Genomic DNA, 21627 nt, shown 5'->3' with positions numbered 1-21627 from the left:
ATCATTTTCTGAGAAGAGTTATTCATTTTGTCACTGGAGAGGGGGCTTAAACTTCTCAGAATCCTGAGAGATAAACCATTCCGAATTCCAACATTCCTCTCTACTATCTCAAGTGTGCAATTAGAAGGATTTTTGCATTTGCATAGTAACTACTCATCTGGAGTGTTGAGCCGAATTTTTACTTGTCATACGGCCGACAATAACTGATATTCAGTTTAAAGTTTCAGTTCACTTTAATGTCACACATCAGCTGGAAGAATACAATCTGTCTCATCTTCCACTATGATGGCCCAGGCAATAAGCTTGCCAATTTTTACATTAGAGATTTGAAAACACCACTCATCTGAAAACTTTTGTAAGGCTTTATTTCAAGAGAATTCTAATATAATCCATGATAAACTTAAAGCCAAAAGGTGAATGAACTGCACATCACTAAGATTAAACACTTGAGGACCAAATGGTCGTTCATTTTGAGGAAAAGATAATATTCCTTCATGAAACGTCAAATGCTGTAAGAGTACTTGAAAGTCCCATTATGTTCGACTTAGTCCTACAGCTAAATTTGCCCAGCTTGATGATGCATTTAATGACAGCCTATGCTGACTGGCGTACAAGAGGACACACAAGGTGGAGAGGAAGAGAATTTTACGGTATTTCTGAGGTATGATAATAATGAACATTAAACAAACGAACAAAATGAACATTAAAACGTTAAATATTCCTCAGAGGTCATCCTCAGAGTAAACAGACTGACGGCACAAATGAGTAAAACAACTTAAAACAGTTTTTTTATCAAGTAAAACAGAGTTAAGTTGTAGTTTTTTTTAGGTCTGCAATTATTTTTTACAGGAAAATGATGCATGGCAGTGAGTGCATGCTGATGTGATTTATTAGAGTGGACAGAAGAAAAAAAAAAAACGATTCAGACCGGCAGTTCAGACCGCGACAATACGTAGGACTCAAGTTGAATAATGTCAAATAAAAGAGAAGCAAATGAAAAAGTCAAGTGCATCATCGTCCTTAGCATAAAAGGGTGGAAAAACATGAACGTGTGAAATTGATGGAGCGATGAAGAGAAGGCTAGCTAAAGGTACAATCTATTTCAATGCATTTCTGCTGCCTGTATAGTTGTAGCAATAAAGCATGGAGATGATTAAGAGAAATCATTTATATATACATCTTTCGGTTTCCTTTAAAATAGATATTTGTCATCCAAACCTCCCACCCAAAAAATCCTAACTCTTTTATAGAATCTGCTCTGCAACACTGTCTTAGGTTATGTGTGTGTCTGTGTGTGAGATGTGTAGGTGTGCGAATGACGTCATCAAAAACGTTCATAAAGGTTCGTCTTGAACCAGTCCGACAGGCAGGTTTGTTGCCTCAGTGCGCTCTTCATCTCCCTCCTCTTCCTCATTGTTCAGTGTTCAGAAATTCTAAAACGACACGCCTGACCGACCTGCAACATGGACGGGCTGCGAACTGGGCTGGCAGGGTCAGGGGTCACTGACAGAACGGTGAAGCAGTGGGATCGAAGCCCTTGAAAACCTCCTTCAGAGAGGCATTGTCCTGTTCCACGGTGGCCTGGTCAGGCTGAGCCGGGCTGCTGCCCCCGAACGGACTGCCTGTCCCGCTGGGCTTGGCGGCCTGTTTCACCATAGTGAACAGAGAAGACACAGGCAGGTTGTGGACCCCGGCAGGTGCCTGATCTGGAGTGGCTCCAGAGGGGCCCTGACCCCCGGCCACGGAAGCCCCAGCTACAGCAGGCCCGCCTTGAGGTGCGGAGTTAGGTGATGGTGCCGGTTTGGGCCGCGGCCTGTTGTAGCTGTTGTATCGATCTGTTGCTTGCTCTCCGCTTTTCTCTGGCTCTGGCTGATCCAGTGCCGACTTCCGCACAAACAGGGGCTCTTTAGACTTGGGTTTGACTGTTGCGGTTTCAGCAGGCTTGGAATCAGCACTGGCTGAACCAGGAGAACCATTACTAGCACCAGGACTGTCTGGTTTGTTAGTCCGTGGATCATAGAGACTGATGCCACTTAGAACGCTTGCACCCCCTGGCGCCCCAGCCCCACGCCCTGCCCCACCTGAGGAGAGCAGTCTGGGGTCATAGGGTGCAATCGTTGCGGAAGAGCTGCTGGAGGTCGACGCCGGAGGGGTAGAGGAGAGAGGAGGGCTAGGCGAGGGTTCTGAAGGCTGCTTCAGAGCTGATTTCTGAGGCTGCAGACGGGGGTCGATAGGGGCCTTGCGGGCCATGCGTGGGTCAACTGGCTTATCTACAGGTGCAGGTGGCACTGAGGGAGGAGGACCCAGTAATGATAAAGGAGGAGGCGGCGTGGGGAGGAGGGGGGTCGAGGACGTTTGAGACGGGCTGGAGTTAACCGTCTTTAAGATTCGCGAGAGCAGCTCAAAGTCCGGGATAGCAGAGGCTGAGGGAGCGGCGGGGGTGGGAGGATCGAGGGAGGGAGCTGGAGGGAGGACGGCGGGGGGAGGCTGTGTGTGAGGGAGCGCCGTGTGGAGCTGCTGCTGGACGCGTGTGAGACGTGGGTCGAGGGCCGAGATGGGCGGGATGCCCGGTGGAAGCGGCAGGAGGTCCTGCTTGGGCATGGGGATCGGAAGGAGGTCCTCGGGTGACCAGGTGATGTTCTTGGCGAAGGCCGGGACGTGGAGCACGATGTCCTTTTTGATGTGGCTGAACTGTTGGAGCCGGGAACGGGGGTCTCTCAGAGCCATGCCCATCAGAGGGTCTAAGGGGATGGGCACCGGCTTGTCCCTCAGAACCCTCTCCGTCTCCTCTTCCTCGGCTGCGGGTGTCGTGAGCGGCGGTGGTTTGTAGACTAGTGGAGGGTCCGCTTTAGGATTAGCAGGAGGGGTTACAGAGGAGCCCGAGGAACCAACCGAGACTGTGGCTGCGGCTAGCCGAGCCAGTCTGGGGTCGGCAGGGGGCCCAGTGGAAGACGGGGTCGGGGACAAGTGGACAGAGTCTGAGGTTTGGCCCGATTCGGACGCCCGGGAGAGCCGCGGGTCCCGCGCTAAGCGGGGATCCGCGGGGCGGGGCGGGGGGTGAGCGGGAGATGCCTTCTGTAGACGGGGGTCACTGGGTGGGCCGTCGGGTTTGGGAGGAGGCTTACTCTGCTGCCGTAGTGTCTTCAGGATCGAAGTCACACTGCCACCGCCATCCTCATCCTCACTGGAGTACCAGTTCCCCGAGTCACCTGGGATACAAGCAGAGAGAAACATTCATTATTAGTTGGCTGTCTGTCTGAGTATTGTCGTAGTCTGACTGTTATATCTTACTCTACTGGCCTGGAAACCAGACGAATCTGCCATTGCAAAGAGATCCCAGACTAATATCTACACAGTGATATTAGTCTGGCCATGCCAGGCTATGACTCTACAGCCTCAGAGTGTGAATGTATGTTACGCTGTCCACATTGATTCAATAGGCTGCCATTATCAAATCACAGCACTGGTCCATGAAACTTCATACGTTAGACCTCAAACTCAACATATGATGCAAGTTTGTGGTCAAAGGATAACATCAGCTACTACACAGGGTCCAGTGCAGTGGAAAACCAAAGTAAACGGCAGAGTAGACTAGAGGCATGGTGAGCTGGGACTATTAGTGAAAAGGCGACATCTGACTGTTCTAAGTTTGTCTATTCTGCCAACTGCAGGTGGGTCAAATATTTGACATCATTGCACGCAATGATTATACTGTACCGTAAATGTACACAAAGCACAACTAAACAACAAATGCTACTGTTTGTTCAAATTAATTTCCCCAAGGCTCATTGTTCTCGTCGTGACTCTTCCTGATACAAACTCTTTAATAATCTTCTGGGAGCCAGTAGTCTGGTGTCTGGGACACAGTTACACAACCAAAGGGATGTTTACATTACAGTGGTCAGCAAAACCAGTCACAGGCCTGTCAGACGTGTTTCCTGCTACCAAAGTGATACGTATAGATTTAAAGCAGAACTACCAAATAGAAATGCAAAGAATACCCAATAATGGAATTATAATGGGCAGCTGTAACAATGCACAGACACACACTATTAAAATGTGTTGTGTGAACATACCAATACACACATATGTCTAGGTTATGTTGCAGTTGCACACTTGCACGTGCATGACACGCATACACAAACATAAACAGTCAAATCCTGTTTTTATTCAACTCAGATGACTGTACAAATGAGTTAAATTAAGACAAGGATTTTACTGCATACGTACACACAGACACAAAAAAAAACATTCATCAGACCATGAGCCTACATATCCGTAAAATAGCCCATGAAGGTCCCCGCTGTTTCAACAAGCTATGACTGGGATCGGGCTGGATGCTGGCTAGATAATCAAATCTTTACTACTTACGAGAAATCTCAGAACTCTTATAAAACTGCTCATAACGATAACTGCTCCTGTTTTTCATTATGGCATCAAGTAAACTTAACTTTCAAACATTTATGCCGGGACCTGATAGGAGTCAATGGGTTCAAGTTGGGTATGATTATACATGCTTATATACATTTTTTGGCTTGAGTGAAGTAAAAGAGCCTTTCAGGCCCAGTTTGAGACTGGGTCATCTATACCAGTGACTCTCAAAGTGGGGTCCAGCTAAATGACTGAAAGCCATTTGTACAGTTATGGGGGTATGTGGCCTAACCACGCCCCCCAGAACCCAGAGTTTGCGTTGAAGCACATTGGACATGCTGGCCATTCATAGGTACTGCAGCTTAAAACTGCCTGTTGGGGCCACTGTCACGAACGAGCGAAAACGGTTTCGACCAATGGGCTCGACTCACGGAGGTGTACGCAAAACGCGCCACCTCCCTGATTCAAAACGACGTGTAACAGAAGCCCCAAATAGGCCCCGCCCGTCACATTTCCCAACCCGGAAGAAGGGGTGATTTAGGAGTATGCGCTGGGTGAGCAACTCAATGCAAGTGGATGCAGGGACGTGCACAGATAGACTCTAGGTGGTGCTAGAGCAACTGCCCTTTGCCCTCTTGACCAGAAGTGCCCTTTTGAAAAAAAGGGAAAAAAACATTGTTTTTTTTCCAGTTTACAGCAGGGGTCTTCAACAGGGGGTCCGGGACCCCTAGGGGGTCCTCAGAGTTACTACAGGGGGTCAGCCAAATCTTTATGTGATATGATTTTTCTTTTTACCATAACCACTCGAAACCTAGCATCCCTTTTCTGAGGAGAACTTTAGCCAAAAATAGCAGATCTACAAGCCCACAACGCCTCGCGCTGCGAGGCGTTGTGGGCTGTGGGCTTGTAGATCGGCTATTTTTGGCAAAGAGGTATAGGTGTAGAGGGAAAAAAGAGCAGACCAAGTAAACAAAAAAAAGTATAATTTACTTGAGCCCCTCAAAATGTCTGTGCACGCCACTGGCGGGGACTTCCGGTGCCCTCTCTATTATTTTTTAACTCTATGGGCCTAACGCATACCAAACCCTTGAGTCCCTCGAGTTAAAAAGGTCTGAGGAACACTGATCTATTACCTTCAGTGTCTCTGCTCTTCTCGGTTCCGCCCTCGGCCAGCCTGCGCGCCTCCTCCTGCTGTTTCTGCTGGATCCTCATGAACAGAACGCGTTGGGCAGGAGGCAGGAAGTCGGGAACAGACATCCCTCCCTGATTGGCAGAGCCGCCGTTTGCGGAACCGTCTGGGCCGCCTGAATGCTCTCCAAATTGGCCGCCCCCTCCTCCTCCTCCTCCTCCCCCTCCGTCCATTCCCCCAAAGCCCTGGTAGCTGTCACCTGGGGGGGAAGAGAGGACCATGATACTGTTCTAGCTTTTATCTGTTCAGTCTCCCATTCCACACCAGCACAAACTACGTTTCCCCACAGACAAGAAGTATTGGAAATGAAACTATTATTTTATACTTTGGCTATTAACACATAATACTGCCAATCCCGAGATATCTCGGGACATTAAATCCACCCGTTACCTGCGTATCCCGAGATATCTCGGGATCGTCTTTTTATGTGGTTTAATAACGAAAAAAAAAATTTTTGGTACCATCCTTGATTTTTTTTTTTTCCCCATGACGCTTCCGACCCATCCTATGAGAAAATTTCCGACAACCGTTTTTTCCCTGGTTTTGGCTAAAGATCATGGTTTTCACACGGTTTAAAAAACGAATGGTAAGCTCCGGTTGTATTTTCTTTTCTTTGATCGACGAACGGTTATCCTCTTTGTGTTTAAAAACGATCTGATAGCCGATCGGAGGCTAAGCTAATCTAAGATGGCCGGTGGGGAAACGTCACAGCCACGTCACAGCAAAACGGATATGACGTTTGCAGCCTCTTTCAGCAGCTCATACCACAGAAGAAGAAAAAGGAAAAAAAGTGTAAACATTATGAGGGCTCGTACGTCCGTCGTTGCTGTTTATAAACACCATCCGATCGCGGATTTTAATGGATATAATTTTTTTGTGAACGGTTCAAAAGGCTATAAAACTCAAAAACGCTGGCAGTGGGTGAGTACCTTATGAATAAACTCTGGCAGGGAATGTGTTAAAAAATTGCAGATATACAAGCTCATAGCGCGGCACTATGAGCTTGTAGATCTGCATTTTTTTTTAAATCATGAAAATCTGTGCAAATCTTTGAATATATACATACATATTTTTTTTTAAAGCGAATATTTTTAACTCAAACTTCTTCTGGGGGGGTCCCTGGAACAACATATTTTGAGATGGGGGTCTGCGGCCACATACATACATTTTGGGGGTCCTTGACATGAAAAAGTTTGAGAAAACTTAGGATTTAAAAGACATTTGTAGAATGAAATGTAGAAGAAACATGTTCGCTTTAAAAATAAATATATTCAAAGCACAAATGTTCATGATTTAAAAATAAATAGCAGATCTACAAGCTCATAGCGCGGCACTCGGTGCCGCGCTATGAGCTCGTAGATCTGCTATTTTTGAATAGCTAAAGTATAAGATAAATGGTTAAAGTGGTTAAAATCTAAAATGACAGATGCTTTCCCGGTCTTAATGGGTCAACAACATGCCTCCATATGTTGATGTTTACTGTGCTTTGTACATTTCCGCTCGTTCGGACCCATATCATTAAATTGCATCGATAAACCTTTATTCTCACCTTCCTCCACCACTCCTTCCATGTTCATGCCCTGCTGCTGCTGGTTGAAGAAATTTTCAAAGAAGTTCCCTCCACCCGGGGGAGCACCTGGTGGCATCATTCCTCCAAGAGGTTGCCCGTCGGGACCAAAGCCTCCCATCATAGGAGGTCCCCCGCCGGGGCCCATGTTGGGTGGCCCCTGATTCATTCCCATGTTCTGCATGTCCGGGGACATCATGCCCGGGGGTCCTGGCGGGCCGGGAAAGCGGGGCGGAGGTCCTCCAGGGGCTTGGGGCCCCGGTGAGCCACCCCCACTCTGGTTTGTAGCGGGAGTCTGACTTCTGGGAAAGGAGAAGTTGGGTTAACGATTGTACTCACAATAAGATCCAACCATCTCTCCCTGGCAACACCGAGTTGCCAGGTTGGGAGAGAAACAAGCAACCAGCGTTAGCTCGTTCTGCATTAGCATTAGCTCGTCGGGAACTTTCAGCGCCTCTTAGGGTCTCATGAGACTCCACAATGAGTACTAGGAGAAAAAAAACAGACTTTGCATTTGTTAAAATAGGCGAATTACTGCTTTCCAAGGGCTCCCATTATGCCAACGGAGGGGGTCGACAGAACGGCCAAGAGGGGATTCTATGGATGAACTCAATGGGCTTTTCTATCGTGGTGAGTGATTTGCGACACATCAAAGAAAACACTTAAAATGCCCGGATGTCTCCTTTAACTTTAGACAGATGCTAGGTTGATGTTTGCCTGATATACTACTTTCTTTGAAGGACTAAACTGTTTTCTTTGCACACCATTTACCGTCATTTGTCGAATAGGGTTCATGCCATTACTCTGATCTCGCAGTTTTAAGTCACTCTGGATAATAATAGCAAATTGTAAATGTATACGGTCATGGTTAAGGCCTTAATGTTGGCAAAACGTATTTAACACTTTTTAATGACCTGTGGATAACATAGGCGTCTGTTTCTGATCTCTCACCTGACAGCCAGTTTCTGTGCCAGCTGTCCGGTCGGCTGGACTTTGATCTCAAACAAGGAGGGAATCTTCTTCCCTCCACCTCCTCCTGCTCCACCACAGGGAGGTGGAGGGCCCATAGGCGGAGGAGGACCATTTAGGTTGGGGGGTGGTCCTTGGTAAGGACTTCCATCAGGGCCAGGCGGAGGGGGACCCTGACAGGGATTGGGACCAGGCATAGGCATCGGTCCCTGAGGGCCTTTGTTGGGCATGGGCCCCTGGTTTGGTACAGCCGGAGCTCCGAATTCACCCCCAGCCGGTGCACTGAACTCCCCAGGGCCGGCGCTGACATCCGAGGGACCGGGTCGAGGAGGGGTGGGGAGGAGGCCGACTCCTGGAGGGGGTTTAGGGAGCGGGTTAATCCCCTGCTTCTTCAATTCCTCCACCTCCTTCTCATCCTCTGCTCCAGCCTCTGCGTCCTCCGCCAGCATCTGCATCAGAGACAGAAACAGAACAATACATGTGAAATCCTAAACATCATAAAAGAATGCATGTCAAGACTGATTTCTCATAGGAGAGGTAAGGGTATTGAGATAACACACCATTTTTATGAATCTTTAATACATAACCATGTAAATCCTATGTATTTAGTTATACCCCAGGGGCCTATACTTGTAGATCTATTTTCGCCAAACGTTTGCCTATTATGGCATGCCCAGAATTAGGGCACTATGGTTAAAACACTGTATTTTGCCAGATTCAACCTTGGCCGGCACCTCATCCTACCTTGTTGAGCAGCTCTTGAGTGTCGTCATTGAGGGAATCGTGGGAGAACATGCACTCGTCCCCATTGACGCAGTTCCCGGTGGTGTGGAACAGCTTACAGGGGAAGTCGCGTAGCAGGGGGAGTCAAGGATCTCATTCAACAAGTTACAAAGTTGTTGTTTTTGCCCTATTTTTGGGTTGTCTTATTTTGTGTTACGCTGCTTGATTTGTGTTACGACTGAATAGGTTTGGCTAGGTAATTGGCTTGTGGTTAAGTAACACAAACATGTAGCTCCTTGTCCTTGTAACTTTAACTCTTTGTTGAATTTGCATTGTGTTATCCTGAATTGTCATGCCAATGAACTAGTTCTTCACAAGCGTGCATGTAAATGTTTTAATATGCGTTCAATGATTTTAAGACCGTCACCAAACACTGGTTGATATACTTTCTATCTATACTTAGAAGTTGCATGTCCCTTTTCCACGTGTTTATACCGTACGTAGTGCAAACATCTAAAACGCATAAAAAAGGTTCTTGGAGTTGAAGCACAATAGATTGGTCCATACTGCAGTAAAGGATATCATGCATGTAGGGGCAGTGCTCAGCCCGGGCACAGAACCCAGTGATGTAAAACTTGCACAGCTCCTTCTTCTTGGGAAGCTCAATGTCATGGCTGAAGTTGCAGTGGTCCCCCTGGTGGTTAAAAGAGGTCATAACAAAAACTGCATTAGGAGGTTTTCTGACAAAACATGAAATAAAAGACAACGAAAAAAAGTACAGAATGTTTTCTGTGCCTTTATTTCATCAGAATATTATGTGGCGACTTGTTTGTCTTACCCAGGTACACCGGCCCTCTATGTAGTACTTGCAGATGGCCTTTCCCTTCTTGTCCTGGTGCTTCTCATTCTGATTCCTCCTCCCACCTCTTCCACCACCTCCTCCTCTTCCTCCTCCTCCTCCTCCTCCTCCTCCTCCTCCTTCTCCTCCATCTCCATCCATGCCTCCTCCACCACCTTCCTAAAATACACATAAACAAAACACACAACACACACGAAAAAGCAAAGCGGGGGAAACAAATATACAATGAGTCATTTTATCCAGCAGGTACAAAAGGACAGTGGGTTGCAGAGACATTGAAATGCTACATAATCACAGGACAAGTAGACCAGTCTAATTCTAATTCATATCTATGCTGTCGGGCAGAAACCAGCTATGTCCAAAATATTAACTTTTCAGGAAATTAATGTTTTTAGAACAACACAATACTGCCTCATCAAAGTTGGTATGGTGACTTTATACATTGTCAGATACTTGAATGTGTCCTTATATTGTCATCACTTTACCCAAATACAGCTCAATTGGAGTTAGGAGGTTTTTGACCATTAATGTGGAGATAGTTTTTTTTTTTCCCCGTCCGACTTCGTCATTCTAAATCAATGATGGAAAAAACAACTAACTCCGAGTTAGGTGGTTTGAACTGACAGTTTGAGGATCCAATGGAGTTAGGAGGTTTAGTCAGAAAGCGCTTTTAATACTTTTCATTGGTTCAATATTTTTAGCACTGACTTATAATTATTTATTTTTTAAGTTGGAAAATGGAGATTTGGTTTCTGCCCGACACGCGACGATATACAATGTAAATAATGGTGTGAGACAACTGTCTGACAGATTAAGTTTGCTTAATCCAAAACAACACATCAGAGCCTTACCCCATTGTCCATGTCTCCATTGTTGTCTTCGTCATTCATCCCGTGGTCTCCTCTTCCTCTCCCTCGGTTGCGCTTACCGCCTCGGTTCATGCCCCGCCCTCCTTTACCCCGGCCACGCCCGCGGCCACCTTTACCGCCTGGAGTGAAGGGAAAAGAGGAGAGAACCCATGAACACTTCACGTGTACAATTCAGAGTGCAAGCTTGCTTCAGTTTCTTGTGTTTCTTCATCGATTTACTCTGCTCTAATACAAGTTAGAGTAGATGATGAAACAAGTCTGGGTTTCAATATGAAAGGGATGTCACCAATGGCCGCAACAGGGATCATTCAGTTAACAGACAGCCTCCTCCACTCCAGACCACAGTGTGACATTGCTTTAACCCTTTAAGACCGGGAACGCATCGGTGTCATTTTAAGATTTTTTTGGCTTGTCAAAAATAGCAGATATACAAGCTCATAGTGCAGCACCGAGTGCCGCGCTATGAGCTTGTAGATCTGCTATTTCTTTTAAATCTAGAACATTTGTGCAAATCTTTCAATTTATGTTTTTTAAAGCAAACATTTTTAACTCAAATCTTTGCTTCTGGGGGTCCCTGGAACAAAATATTTTACAAATGTTCGTGTTATATATATATATTCAAAGATTTGCACAAACCAATAATGGCAGATCTACAAGCTCATAGCGCTGCACTCGGTGCCACACTATGAGCTTGTAGATCTGCTAATTTTGAATAGCCATAGAAATCTAAAGTGACATAGATGCGACAGCAATGACATGGGACAGTGATGTGACTTCTGGTTGGAGGATTGGACCAGTAGTTAGTTACAAGTGATATTTTCTCTCTACTTGCTCCCACATGGTTGCTCAGGAGGACGGAGTTAGCTAAAATATATGAAATGTAACCAAGCAAGAAAGAAAGTTGTGAGCTCACCTCTCCCTCGTTCCTTGAACTTCCTGAACTGGTTGACATCTTTATAGTCGTCATAGTCATCATCTCCCATGTTGTTGTCGAACTTGTCGAACTTGTCATAGTCTTCTTCACCACCCTGGAAAAAGTCATTTAATCATCTTATTCTTAACATGTTTTAAAATAATTTGTGGAGATTATTAGCAAAGTAGCTCTTTTTTTGTTGCTACAATTGCACTGAGGCGGCTCAGCTATCAAACTACTACCATAGTGTTTGTGTTTGTTGATGATATGTATTATTGTGTTCATTTTGTATGCTATATTGATGAATTGAATACAAAGGACCACAATGTCCCCAGGACTTTTTTGTGTTATCCTTTTAGCTTTAATGTCTTACTGTACCACGTGCGGCTTAACCCATTAAGACCTGGAACAGATCTGTGTCATTTTTTGATTTGAGCTAAAAATGCATTATTTTACACTTTGGGTATTCAAAAATAGCAGATATACACGCTCATAGCGCGGCACTCGGTGCCGCGCTATGAGCAGTGAGCTTGTAGCTCACAGCTGTGAGCTTGTAGATCAAATGTGTGCAAATCTTTGAATATATATTCTTTTAAAGCGAACATTTTTAACTCAAATCTTTGCTTCTGGGGGTCCCTGGAACAACATATTTTGAGATGGGGGTCTGTGTCCAAATACATATCATCTTGGGGGTCCTTGACATGAAAAAGTTTGAGCACCACTGATATAGAAACATACGTTTTTCAGAAAACTGTTGGGATTTAGAAGATATTTGTAGAAATCGGCTTCAGGTCTTAATGGGTCAAAGTATAAATAAAGTATTCAATCAATAGTTGCCATAGCTAGTGGACTAGCTCCAACAACCTGATAGTACTGAAATGTAGCGCTCACCTCCATGTCATCTCCGCCATAGCCATCTCCGTCGTCATTGTCTCCTCCCATCATCTTTCCTCCGCCCCGCCCCCCGCGTCCTCTGCCTCCCCGCCCTCTCCTCCCTCCCCTCATCCCGCCACGGCCTCTCTGGTTCTTCATACGACCTCTGCCCCCTGCACAGAGAGAGAGAGAGAGACATTGTAAACCAGCAGTTCCCCAATGTTGTGCTGTGAGACAAGTCCAGGTGTGTCTTGGGATTTTGTAACACACTTTTTATAACTGCAATATACAAAGTTATGAATTATTTTTTAAATTTACTTCATCAGTACTTTGCGCACACTAATTTAACAATACAGAGGCAACTTCTATACACTCAAAAATATTTTAACCACTTTCCCTTTCCTCCCTATTTTGTGCATGTCATTATACGATCTACAAGTTCACAACACATTGCATCACTACGCGTAGTGGGCTTGTACTGTAGATAGGCAAAAAACGTTGGCATATATTAGTAAATACAAATACATTTACAGAGTGATAAGAGTGAACATCTTTTAGGTATTACTTTGCATGGATATGAATAGAAATTTTGACTTGCCCTTTGGTGTGCCTTGGGCAAAAAAGGTTTGAAAACCACTGGTGTACCATCAGAGTCAGTGGAATTTGGGTTGCTATTGATTTAATTTACTTTTAGGCTCTTTTATCAGCTCACAGCGGTGGAGTGAAAGTTTTGCTATTGCACCATGTGCAATATCATTCATTTTCTACAGCAGCTGTTAACTCTTTAGCAAGCTCTGTATAGTCAACGGATTACACAAGCTTAGTATCTACTGTATACACACTGCAGCACATATCAGACACTCCCAGTGTTCACAATCACACAGCTTTAAGTATAGAAGTATATTATAGTCAATCATTACCAAAAGCTTTGGGGGGACCAACTGTCCTAGACCCACCTCGACCTCGAGGACCTCCACCTCCTTCTTTGGACTTGCGGTACTGATTGAGCTCCTTGGCAAAGTCATCATAATCTTCATCCCCTCCCATTTCCTCCTCCTCTTCTCCCTCATAGTTTTCTTCTTCGTACTCGTCATAGCCTCCGTAGCTCTGCTTGTCCATCTTCCTGTAGTTGCCCTTCTTGGAGCCTCCATAACCCCCGTGAGACTGGAGACCACAGAGAAAAGGACAGTTAAGTCTGGGTGGATGGCATGGACGTGGAAAGTGAAATGAAGCCAGAAGCAAAAATTTGAGTTACAAATGTTAGCTTTAAAAAATATATATATAATCATTGCTGTCCGGCAGGAACCAGCTAACTCCATTTTTCCGCTTTTGCATTTTTCAAAATATTGAACCAATGAAAAAGTGCTTCTGACAAAATCAGCTAACTCCATTGGATCCTCAAACTTTCTGCTAAACCAGCTAACTCCAGCAAAGGGGGTGGAGTTAGCTGGTTTTGCTGACTCCAGGCTCCACCCCTTTTGACCTCCAACCTCATTGTGAGCTTGGAGGTCCATTCAGCTGTTCTTATCAATGATGAACAAAACCTCCTAACTCCATTTTTGTTTTTTTAATTTCCTGAAAAATGAACATTTTGGAGTTAGCTGGTTCCTGCCGGACAGCAGAGATATTCAAAGATTTGCACAACTTTTTTTTTTGGAATAGCCAAATGAATCTAAAAATGACACAGATACTTTCCCGGTCTTAATAATGGGTTAAACCAGTAAAACCGGGAAGGCACCTGTGTTATTTTAGATATTAGCGTTGGCTATTCAAAAATAACAGATATTGTATACAAGCTCACAGCGAGTCACTTTGTGCCACGCTGCGTGCTTGTACATCTGCTATTCTTTTACATTTTTTTTAAATCTTGAAAGTGTGAGAACTACATATTTGGAAGGCATTTGTGCAATCTGCCTCAGGTCTTATTGGCTTAACAATACTTGCAGAGCCAGTTGAGTAAATGCAGTAGTCTCTTCTACTTATCTAACAGTAAGATACTGACACTATTTAACAGTGTACAGTACATGGACATTGGCATCCTGTCTTAACTCACTGGGGGAGGGTACGGAGGACTGTATTCTCTGTACTTCTGTCTCTTCTCACTGGGACTGTAGTCAGAATCATCACTGAAGTCTGAGCGGTCATCATCAGAGGACGCGTGGCGCTGGAACACAGGAGGCAAAGAAACATACAAAATATTTATTTGGAGAAGTGTGACGTCAACTATTTGGTCTTTGGGATGTTCTTATCTAGAACAATTTTAAATCAATGCATGTACGTATGGTCATTTAAGTTGGGACTGGAAGCGTTAAATGCAAGTAATTGCACAGACAGACAATACAGTAATCCCAACAAAGCTATCTTAGGTGTCAGTGGCACACCAGGAAACATCATAATCAAACACCTAGCACACTAAAGATAACGTGGGCGGCACTCGACTCACTTTGTGTTTCGATTTACGCCTCTTCTTGGACCTCCTCTTCTCCTTCTCTCGCTCCCTTTCTTTCTTCCTCTTCCTTTTGCGGCGGTGGGCCTTCTCCTCATCAGAGCCTGTGCTGGCGTGGCGTTCCTTGCTCCGCCGCGTCTTCTCCCCCACCACCTCCTCTGCTCCTACACCACCTCCCCCTCCTGCGTCGCCTTCCTCCTCTCCACCTCCTGTGCCTGTGGTACCTGGTCCCACCTCCGTCTCCACCACCTCCCCCCCGTCATCCGACAACTCGCCCTCCTCCAGTTCACCATCCTCTCGTCTGTGGATGCAAAGAAAGAACACCAAGTGGGGACATTATGGACCATGCCATTACATGGAGTGTCGTTTGACCCAAAACGTTATTTTTTTTGTTTTTTTTATGCAGATGCAATATGCACGTTTTCAACTCACACTCATTTGAGCTGCTTTAAAGTGACCACTCTTATTTATTCGTAATTCAGCTAAATGTTTCTATTGCATGTTCTCAATGTTATACAGCACATCAACCTTTTGCATCCGTGTGAAATGTGATATGTAGAGGAAGTTCATGTTATACATTTTTTCAAACGGTTTTAGACTCTAGAACACTTTTCAAAAGAGTTACAAGGTCATGTAGCCTTGAATATAAAATGTGTAGTCTTGTAAGCCATGTGAAATGTGACGAGGCGAACGTTATCGAAAGTACGTCTTTGGCACTCTCTGATGCTATGATATGAGTTTAACATAGTCCTAATGCTGTCTTTGGTCAGAAAACGTGTACTGTGTTTGGAGATATGTATGTACCTTTGGTTAAACAGGAAGGATCAGAGTATAGACTTGTCATGGTCATCCTATTTTTTGTGTATACAATGACATTGTTTCAGACAGATTTGTGCATAAACAAACCAATGATAAGTCACATATTTACAATACATCATTGGCACACCCCAATGTACAAATGCACTGCTGAGAAAGAAGGAAAAACAATTAGGTTTTAAGACACCAATAAGGTGTCTTATGAGCCTAGGCTTTGGATTTTTACTGAAGCTCCCCTATTCATTTTCATAGCAATGGCCATGACTCATCTTGTTATTGGAGTGCTTGTGGAACGGACAGCACAACATAGAATGAATTATGGGCCATAACTGGGGTCAAGCGTTGAGTCTAACAAGACAACGTGAGCAAAACCCACAGGCTCCAAATTGACAGGGATCACATGTTGGCCCGGCATCATGCCATGTGGTGGAGAGAAGACTATAGGGACTGGGTGGGTGTGATTACAGTCTGTTCATAGTGGGACATTTTTAAAAAGAAGTGTTCTTGTTCAGCACTTCGGTTCGACCTTGGTCATTGAAAATGTGCTATATAAATAAACTTTGATTTGATTTGATTTGACATAGAGGATGGGACATCGGGAGGGGAAAGACAATCAAGGACAGAAACACAAAAGAGACTCAAAAATTAGGTTGTCAGACAGAAGGTGCTGTTAAGTGCATCAAAATAATATCATTGCTGTCGGCAGAACCTTGCATCTCCATATTTTTTCAGGAAGTTAATGCCATACTTTGTAATACTACAGTCTCACACAACAAAAATATCCTATCTACAAGTGGCAGATGTGCTATTTTTGCAGTGAAAGTGGTTAAATCTATCTGTGGGTTTTATAAATATTGAACCAATGACAAGTGCTTGTGACTAAATAATAACTGCATTGGATCCATTGGAACAAGTTCTTTTCTCCAATTCCTGAAAAGTAACGGTTTTGGACAAGGTTTCTGGCCTATAGCAACGATATACTGTAAGACATTGCCTGTGTTGAGTAAACAAACACTGCACAAAGCTTGTGTAACTGTTTTGCTTGCTTGAGATAACAGTGCTACAACTTATTAATGTCCTGTAGGCTAATTTTTGCCAGAGGTTAGTGGAAGGTTCTAAATTCAGTAACAATGCAAAGATAATGATCATGGTATTATTTGCCGTTTCTGAATGACTAGACTAGACCCCTAACCCTCCAAAACACAGACATATACCCTAGTAAGTATACATACAGTACAAGTAACATCTGAAAATTACCACAAGCAAGGCCAAAGTGAACATCCTTCTTTTCATTGGCAATGATAATTTTTCACTTTCAGTATTTGACTATTCAAATAAAGACTGGGTTTGTATTCCGAGAAGAGCACATTGTGTGCTGCAGCCAATGCACACAAGAAGAACACTGTTTAGCAGGCTAGGCGGTGTATAGAGTCAAACTGTTAGGCCTCACATGTCAGCTGTATGTTGAAGATACTACACAGTTGACGGTACACCACATCCTCGACACAACGACTTCCTTTCAAAGTGGAAAGTAATTAGACGATCTGATCTACAGTCCATTATAGAGAAAATTTATATCTACAGGGTAAAGACAGCCAGGGCCTCAATCTATAGTTTCTATCTCACCACAACTGCAATATTGCCTAATGTGTATTTAATTCCCTGAATAGAACAAATGTTGTAGTTAACTTTAGTTTAGATATACCACTATTCTATTGGCAACACTGCCAATAGAAAATGCACTTCTGTCTAGACTTGCGTTCTCTCTTTAAAGAGGAAAACTATTCAAGTTAAGATTTATAATTATTGACATGTCCCAGGGCCATCCAATTTCTGTGTGAACATGAACAAACGTTTCTCAAACAAGAATGCCTGGTTAATAACTCTGTAGTATGTCAATATACATAATAAAACATGGGTACCATTACCTACACCTACTCTGAAAACTATCACTTACTACTAGTCACCTATCTCCTCCAACTCTGTACCAGTACAGCCTTGAGAGACCACATGCTGACCTGTCCTTCACCAATAAAGGAATTCTGTGTTGATAAGGATGGAGAGCGTTCAGTCATAGTGGGGGGTAGGCTGTACAGAAAGAGGCCGCGGTGGGTGGGGAGAGGCTGGGACGAGGCTGGGACTCGAGAACAAAGACTCTACTGACACAGCTGCTGACTGTTGGCCTCGCTGTGGATACAGCGACCCATAATACACACTTTATCAATACAGACTTCAACCACACCTGTGACAGCCTACACTCAACTAGGACAGTGGTTCTCAACCTGTGGGTCGGGACCCCCCAGGGGGTCCCCATGTGATTTTGGGGGAGGTCCCTAGATTGGTCCAACATTGGCCAAATTCTCAGATAATATAAGGAAGAGGCCCAAATTGTGAAATTAGCCGATCTACAAGCTCACAACGCCTCGCAACTTGTAGATCTGCTATTTACACAATATTTATCTTTTGGAACAGAGTCATACAAAATTGAATGCCTCAACTCCTACATTCTAAGTGCTTGTCAGGGTGGGGATCCCCAGTTCAAATATGATTATTTTGGGGGGGGGGTCGCGGCCTGAAAAGGTTGAGAACCCCTGAACTAGGAGATGAACATAATACCTCAAGGGTTGTATAGGTGAAATTAGATGGATAAATCAGCAAGATAATCACCCTCAACTGGGGTAAAATAGATTATGTACAAAGATGTAATAATAAAATATGTAATAACGTATGTATTACTCACAGGTGACTTATAAAGCCAACATAACTAGATAGATGCTGCTATATCAACTGAACTGGGTAAATTCTGAGACTGTGAGCTATCTGACCTTTACATAGAAGTATTGCAAAACAATCTTTCCATGACTTGAATCCATTAATATTGAACCACAGAAATAATAAACAACTTCTCTACATGCATAAAGTGCACCACTACAAATGTCAACTGTGAACATTAGAAGCTACAAAAGAACAAAATAATCTTCTGGTCCATTACCAAGTGGGACTGTTCCAAAAATATATACCATGCATTAAGGGACAATAGTTAGCTGGATGAATATATAATTAAATACTGTTACAACGAAAGGGCCAGGATTAAAATGACGGGGAATACTTACTGTGAGAGGCTTTCTTCACATTTTGCACTTAAAACCATTGTCAAAGGTTTTCCTTACGTTAGGGGGACACAGGTGGGGGTTTTAGGGGTTTGAGAGTGGGGTTAACTGGTAAACAGGGGAACACAAAATAGCTAACCGGGGGACTTGGTAAAGGGAAACTTTGTGTTCAACTTGAAACTCTTCTGGGATGCTTTGCAAACGTTTTAAGCACACTTTGGGAACTTTTGTGGGTGTTTTGGCACAAGTCAGTGGAAACAATGGACACGAATATAAAAAAATAAAAATAAAATATTAACTTAGCATAAAGTGGAATAAAACCTTAGCTCGCCGAATCGAGGTTAAGCAAACGATCCAAAGACGTGTTAAAAAGGGTACGACGTAGACCGTAAAAACGTTATTTTAGTTGTGGGGGGAATCCAAAAGAACGGTAGTTGTATGTGCAGTTAAACGATTAATGGTGAGCGCAGAGATAACATTGTCGGTGCGTAGTGTGATAGAGCTAGAGCGTTGGCTAACGCTCGCTTATATCATCGTCGACCTAACGTGACGAACATTAGGATCCGGAGTTTGATCGGGGTCGATCAAACTCCGCGTCTCGATTAGAACTGGACATTAATTACAAATTAATTTACTTCAGCTTGCGTTTTGATTTGAGATATGTCATTTCCCCCACAACTGTAGCTGAGTAGGTCAAACGTCTGTTAGCTTAGCTTGTTGTCCTTTGCCAGCTGTAGTTATTAGCTAGGCAACAAGCTAATGGTGCTAAGTTAGCCACCCGCCAGGAAAAAAAAGGCCCATCTTTTAGCAAAAGGCAAATGCTAAAGAAAAGAGGAAATAATTCATCCCTCTAGTGTTGTGTTTTGACAATTGAACCCTGTCGTAATTTACGCCAATCTAACTAAATTAAACACGGGCGGTAATCAATTAGTTACCGATTGATAAAGACGTTCGAAAAATTAAAACGACGTGTGGGTCATTAACGTAGTTGATTAAAGTTTGTTTTGTCAGGTGTGTTTGTACGGCTTTTCTTCTCTCGTCATGCGAACGTGTCACTTGATTAAAAAAAAAGTTATTATCAACTGAAAAAAACGTACGCACTCCTCAGTTGAAAATGAGTTATTTTTTAAATAACGCTATTTTATAAATGTCGGCATCAAATGTTATTTTTTTCCTCCGCTGAAAATGCGTTGTTTTAGTCGCTCGGCCATTATATAAATGAAGTATTTCTTTCGCCTGTGTCGATTTGGTCCTTGGATGTTTGCAACGTTAATACAATGTGGGAATAAAACGTCCCAGCTTGTTGTATTATTTGAGCTCCCAGATGTCGTTGTCGTGTCAACATGGCGTTCGTTCGTTACCTCTTGTTACTTGTTTTCCAGAAAAGGCGAGTTTAATCCCTTTTGAAAGAAAAAAAATGAAAAAGAACCCCCGGGCTTTGTGTAAAAAAAGCACAGGACAGATACATAATTTCATTGAAATGATTGTAGAGAATTACTCGACCTTTCGCCAGTCAGAAGACTGTTGTGTTCGTGGTTGGTAGTTGGGGAGTTTGGATGCACAGTCATGCTTTCCACAGCCATTTTCCTCTAGCTTACATTTAGGTGCCAAAAAATTACAACTCGACACTGGATTCTACTGGCTTATGCGTCACTTCAACTTGGATCTACTGGTTATTTTGGATTTAGGACGAAGTTTTCAGTTCATAGCAGTCACTTCTCCACTAACAGTTGTAAGAGAAATTGGATGAAATTGGCTCCTGACGTTCTCCGTCCTACAGTAGCGATGTGAAATGAAGACTCATGTACTTAAAATGGCGGAGCGTCTTCTCCAAAAGAGAGGAGGCGGATTTATCTCGACGTGACGTCAGAGCGTATTACGTTCTCGTGCGCTTCTCACGGAAATTACCGAATTGATGGTGGTATATGCGCAAAATGAATGTAAATTCAATTGTACATTGTCGACTTGCATGGAGTTTGATTGATTGAATACTTTATTAGCAGGCAATAAAGTAAAAAGAAATAAGAAAAAGGTTAACACAAAAGCTCGCCCAGGGGGGTGTTAAACATCATATAAACAGTTAGAAAACCAAAACAAAAATGTGTACAGTAAACAGTTGGGGGGGGGGGGGGGGGGGGGGTAGGCTTTGGGTTAGTGTTAGGGTTAGGCAACTGGACAACCCTAACCCAGGCAGGCAGAGGATGGGATGGCACAGGCACTCACAAGGGGCTCCTTCCGAGGAGCTCGCTGAGGGAGTGTTGTTTGCCTCTCTGGGGGCAAGCTAATATGGGATCAATTTATCTAAGTCCAATTATATCTATGTATATACTTTTCTTATAATGATTACCCATATTAACCCTGGTGTCCCTATTTTGGGCAAAAAAAAATCTCCACCAGGATAAACAGCCGAAGGCCAGAGATAGTTTCCTGTAGGCCACGGCCATTTCCACCAGACAAGATTTTCCACCATTTGGGGTTTTCTTCAAAACACTTTTTTGATACTGCTCCTGATTTTGTCCAAAACTCACACAAATAGGTACACATTATTTCTGTAGTCATGTGATCAAGATGCATTATCAGATTTTTCAGATTCCATTCCGATTGGACAATTGCCTTTTAAAGTTTGTGAGAGGGGTCCGGGCCACAAATCATGAACACAGAAAAGAGCTTCAAATACAAATAAAAGAGGAAATATGTTTTAGTTTGTGTTTACTGTGTTCGTCTTTGAATTTACATCTTTGTGGAAAAATAGCTATTCTCTATGATAGTTGGCTAACAGCTCTAAAACACACTGCATAGCTGTTTAATTGACCATTAAATTGTAATGAGAAAAAAACATGGTGTGAATGACCTGATAAGCTACACGTGAAAAAACAAACAAACTAAAATAAGAAAATAATTTAGATATAGAATATCTGATAT

The 21627-nt window shown here is 43.6% G+C and overlaps 1 protein-coding gene across 1 annotated transcript; it reads right to left on the bottom strand.

The window, feature by feature from the left end:
• Window positions 1-348: 348 nt before the first annotated feature.
• zc3h4 (zinc finger CCCH-type containing 4) lies at window positions 349-20497 on the bottom strand. Its single transcript, XM_084064891.1, has 14 exons — window positions 20209-20497; window positions 14777-15080; window positions 14387-14497; window positions 13290-13497; window positions 12352-12506; window positions 11461-11575; window positions 10530-10666; window positions 9658-9837; window positions 9387-9513; window positions 8841-8950; window positions 8079-8545; window positions 7110-7429; window positions 5505-5759; window positions 349-3209 (listed from the first exon to the last, which is right to left on the bottom strand). Exons 1-14 carry the CDS (start codon window positions 20286-20288, stop codon window positions 1501-1503), a joined length of 4278 nt encoding a protein of 1425 aa, XP_083921017.1. The 5' UTR covers window positions 20289-20497; the 3' UTR covers window positions 349-1500.
• Window positions 20498-21627: the final 1130 nt, after the last annotated feature.

The sequence above is a fragment of the Gymnoscopelus microlampas genome (genome assembly GCF_963454915.1).
Source record: "Gymnoscopelus microlampas genome assembly, chromosome: 8".
Taxonomy (NCBI): Eukaryota; Metazoa; Chordata; class Actinopteri; order Myctophiformes; family Myctophidae; genus Gymnoscopelus; species Gymnoscopelus microlampas.
The sequence above is the reverse complement of the archived record's forward strand: the minus strand, read 5'-3'. Positions and strand labels throughout refer to the sequence as shown.